Raw genomic sequence first — 4,241 nt, forward strand, 5'->3', positions numbered from 1 at the left:
GGACATGGATTAGAAACCCTTAGGTCATTTACTAGACATTATGTTATAGCCATCGATCATACATACAGGATCCTAAATATATGAACAAAATCAAATTACAAACAATTACATATACCAATATATTATTGTTTGCATTATTAGGAAAGATGAGGCACCATGGAATGGTAAACAGACCACTGAAACACACTAGTCTCTGACTTCTCTACACTATAAAGCTATACATAGGATCACAATTGTAAAATAAAGTATCTCATCATAGCAGTAAAATTGATGACGACTTTGCTACACCTTAAAATTTACTGAGTCTAGGTAGCAAAATAGGTAAATGCAGTTAGTTGCTGGTAAAGTCTGATGACTTGAATTCAATCCTAGGAACCCATATAAAAGTGACAATTGACTCCACAAAAGTGTTCTCTGACTTCCACATATTAGTCACAGCATGTGAGTCAGCATATATGTATTATACAGTCACATAACCATGAATAATAAATAAAAATTTAAAAATTCTGAGCCTGACACATGTCTCTTGCAAGGAAATTATTTCTAAATATTGTTCTCTGTGATCGAAGGGGATTTCTCGGTATTTCTTGATCCCAAGATTGAAAAACAATGTTGAGAAATTTGGAAAAGGACAAAGGGGAGAGAAATTAGTATTGTAGTGAGTGCAGATAGTGATAGTGTGAATTACGTGATTGATTTGTATAATAGAGAAGCTGAAATCAGAGAATGAGAACCTCCAGGGATGAAATAGAGGGAGCACATTCTACTTTGAAGATCCCACCAGAGATCTCTGAGCTGTGTGATCATGGACGCGTAACCATGCTGAGCACCTCAGTAAATGATTTCTCTATTACTTCCATCCCAACATGTTTCTCAGTGCTCTCTTTATATCTTTATTCCTAAGGCTGTAGATGAAGGGGTTCAGCATAGGGGTGACCACACTGTACATCACTGAGGCTCTTGCAGTTGACTGTGAGTTTTCCATTGAAGCAGAACTGAGGTAAACACCCAGGCCTGTGCAATAGAATAAAGAGACAACTGATAGGTGAGATGCACAGGTGGAAAATGCTTTGTACTTCCCTTGCAGTGATGTGATTGCACGTATGGTTGAAACTATCTTAGAATAAGAGTAAAGGATGCCCATCAGGGGACAGCAAGCCCACAGCACAGCCGCAGAATAGATAACCACATCATTTGGAAGGGTGTCAGAGCAAGCGTGGTGTACTACTTGATTAAGTTCACAGAAAAAGTGTGGGATTTCCAGGTCTGCACAGAAGGACAATCGCAATGTCATTAAGCTTTGTGTTGTGGAATGAAGGATATTCATGATCCAGGATGCTAGGACTATCAGCACACAGAGTCGAGGGTTCATGATGACCGTATAATGCAGAGGGTGACAGATGGCCACATACCTGTCGTAGGCCATCAAAGTCAGCAGAAAGATTTCCAACCCCGAAAAGAGTATAAAGAAATGCATTTGGGCAATGCAGTCCCTATACACGATGATGTTACTTTGGGTGTGTATATTCACCAACATCTTTGGGATGGTTGTAGAAGTGAAGCAGACATCCACGAAAGAAAGGTTGGAGAGGAAGAAATACATGGGTGTATGCAGGTGGGGGCCTAAAATCGTTGCCAAGATGACGAGTATGTTCCCAAGCATGGTGATCAAGTACACTGTCAGGAACAGTGCAAATAAAAAAGGCTGCAGTCTTAGATTCTTTGAAATTCCAAGAAGGAGAAAATGTGAAATTTGTGAGTCGTTCTTTGGCCCCATTTAGTTGATGGAACTAATGAGAAGAGAGAGGGCACGAAAATACGTGATACAATTGTGAAACCTCAGAGAACCCCTGCCCTGTATGTCCTGTAGCCAAGACTTGAATTCCCAGACTTTATATATGAATGGCATCTGTAATAGTCCACAACCCTTTCATGACTGATGTAATATCCTCATATCACACTCTACCTTTTCCTGGCTGAGTTTTGAATAGTCATGAATTTGCAGAACTATTTTCTGTATTTGGAGACTATAAATTAGTTATAATCATGTTGCAGCCACATCTTAGGAAAGAAATGGTCTGTGCAGAATTCAAATGTCTTTAAAATCACATGAGGATGAAATAAACAAATAAATGCTTAAAGTGATAATGTAAGAAAGATGTAAGTTGGTGACAGTATGAAAGAAAACAAAGTTATGTAGGAGATGGTGTATAGGGATTGTTGCTTTATACTGAGCATGTTGGTGAGAAAAAGCAATAGACCAGTAAAAAGATACCCCTGGAAGATAGCAAGGTGCTTGTAGCCTGCAGGCGTATATGCCTTGCAGAAGGAACAGCCAGTGAAATTATCTGAGGAAGGTGTTTGTTTTAATATATAAGTCTAACCTGAAGCAGAGTGACTAGGAGAGTGAACAAAAGAGAATGTTGAAGGATTAAATGGTTTTATTGCTGTTGAAATATCAAGACACCATGACATTTTTCTGCTCATATGTCACTGCATTTTAATTTTAACTTGGTTGCAAAAATTCCTGTGTATTTTTTACCTTCCCAATGCCATGAAGAAATATCTGATGATGTCAGCTTAAGGGAAACCTATTTGCTCATGGTTTGAGGGCACATTATGGGTGAGAAGGGAGGCAGAAAAAGCACAAGACGACTGATCAGAGCATCCACAGTCAGGGAGCAGACAGAGATGAATACTGGTACTTTGTTTTCTTCATTTTTATGCAGGCTTCCCATGGGGTGGTGTCACCCACATTTAGGGAAAGCCTGTCCAGCTCAGTTACACAATCTAGAAGTCCTCCTCACTTATATGCTGAGGTGTTTGTTTTCTATGTTATTCTATATCCTGTCAATAAGATTATCCACCACATTCTTGTAAGCTGAAAAGCGTCTTTTTGCTATTGTCATATATTAGTTTAATGGTCCAGCCTCTGTATCATGCTGTGGTCCATGAGGACCACATTAAAATCATGTCCTCCTTACCTATGCCACATGGTTAGAAATAAAATATGATAGGCAAGCCACTGGAAGCCTAATGTGTTTCTTGAAAGGAAATGGATAATCTTGGGAAGTCCAAGATAATAATGTGATCCCAATTCCCTTATGTGTGGCTCCTGGTCAATAACATATACATGTATATATGTAAACACCTGTAACTGTAGGAATTGTTCGGCTTTTAGAAATGGGGATGATGGTAATATGTGAAGGGAGGCAAAGGACACATTGTCTTCAAAGAGTTGAAGTTGACACTTCAAATTAAAAAGTATGCAATGTTTTTCATGGGGAAAGAGAGCAAGCATGAGAGACAAAGGCAGAGATGAGACAAACTAGATATTAGATGAGGGAAAGGGCAGCGGTGGGGTTGCTACATGATCATGTGTTTCAGGAGACATTATAAGGAAGAAAAAGCTCTATTCCATCAGCACCCTAACTACAAGGATATATACTATAAGATAAAAAAGGTAACTTGTCAAAAATAAAGCATTTACAGTAAAATATCTCTTGGAGTGATATGATACATGAACTTTCATTTGAACAAAAAAAAAGTCAATAAAACAAATGAAAACTAATAAGACAAAAATACCCAAACAAAATAAAACTAAACATCTCCCCCCCCCAAAAAAAAAAACCATGGAGGCTTAGAAAAATGTGAGGAAAATAGATTGTATAAAAAATTAATAAAAAAGAGTTGGGTGGTGGTGGTGCATGCCTTTAATCCCAGCACTTTGGAGGCAGAGGCAGGAGGATCTCTGTGAATTCAAGGCCATCCTGGTTTACAAGGGCTAGTTCCAGGTCAGGTAACAAAGTGACACAGAGAAACCCTGTCTTGAAAAACCAAATGATGATGATGATGATGATGATGATGATGATGATGATGATGATAATGATAATGATGAATAAAACAAAATTTTGGAAAAGAAATATACAAATAACTATAGAATTTTGGAGGGTGTATATTGAATATTAGAAGTGTGCTTTTTTCCTACATTTTCTCTATAAATTTGATTAACTGGAATTGTATTGTGTTGCACTTTTATTGGAGCATAGTAGTTATATGCTCTTATGGATTACATTGAAGATATAATATATGCATGCATATGAGTATAATAATGAAAACAAGATAATGTGTATACTAATTATGTCAACCATGTATGGTTAAGTTAGACTAAGAATGCAATGTTCTTGAAGTATTTTGGAATACATTATGCATAATTTTTGTTTTTTGAGAATTTTATTTAT

General features: G+C 37.4%; 1 protein-coding gene across 1 annotated transcript; it reads right to left on the reverse strand.

Annotated features, from left to right (window-relative positions):
- Positions 1 to 850: 850 nt before the first annotated feature.
- Positions 851 to 1,777, reverse strand: LOC126493016 (olfactory receptor 7A17-like). Its single transcript, XM_050129760.1, has one exon. The coding sequence runs from the start codon at positions 1,775 to 1,777 to the stop codon at positions 851 to 853; it is 927 nt and encodes a 308-aa protein (XP_049985717.1).
- Between the last annotated feature and the right edge of the window lie 2,464 nt (positions 1,778 to 4,241).

This window comes from Alexandromys fortis, unplaced genomic scaffold, assembly GCF_014885135.2.
Source record: "Alexandromys fortis isolate MF-2015 unplaced genomic scaffold, M_Fortis_MF-2015_v1.1 scaffold_306, whole genome shotgun sequence".
Classification (NCBI taxonomy): Eukaryota; Metazoa; Chordata; class Mammalia; order Rodentia; family Cricetidae; genus Alexandromys; species Alexandromys fortis.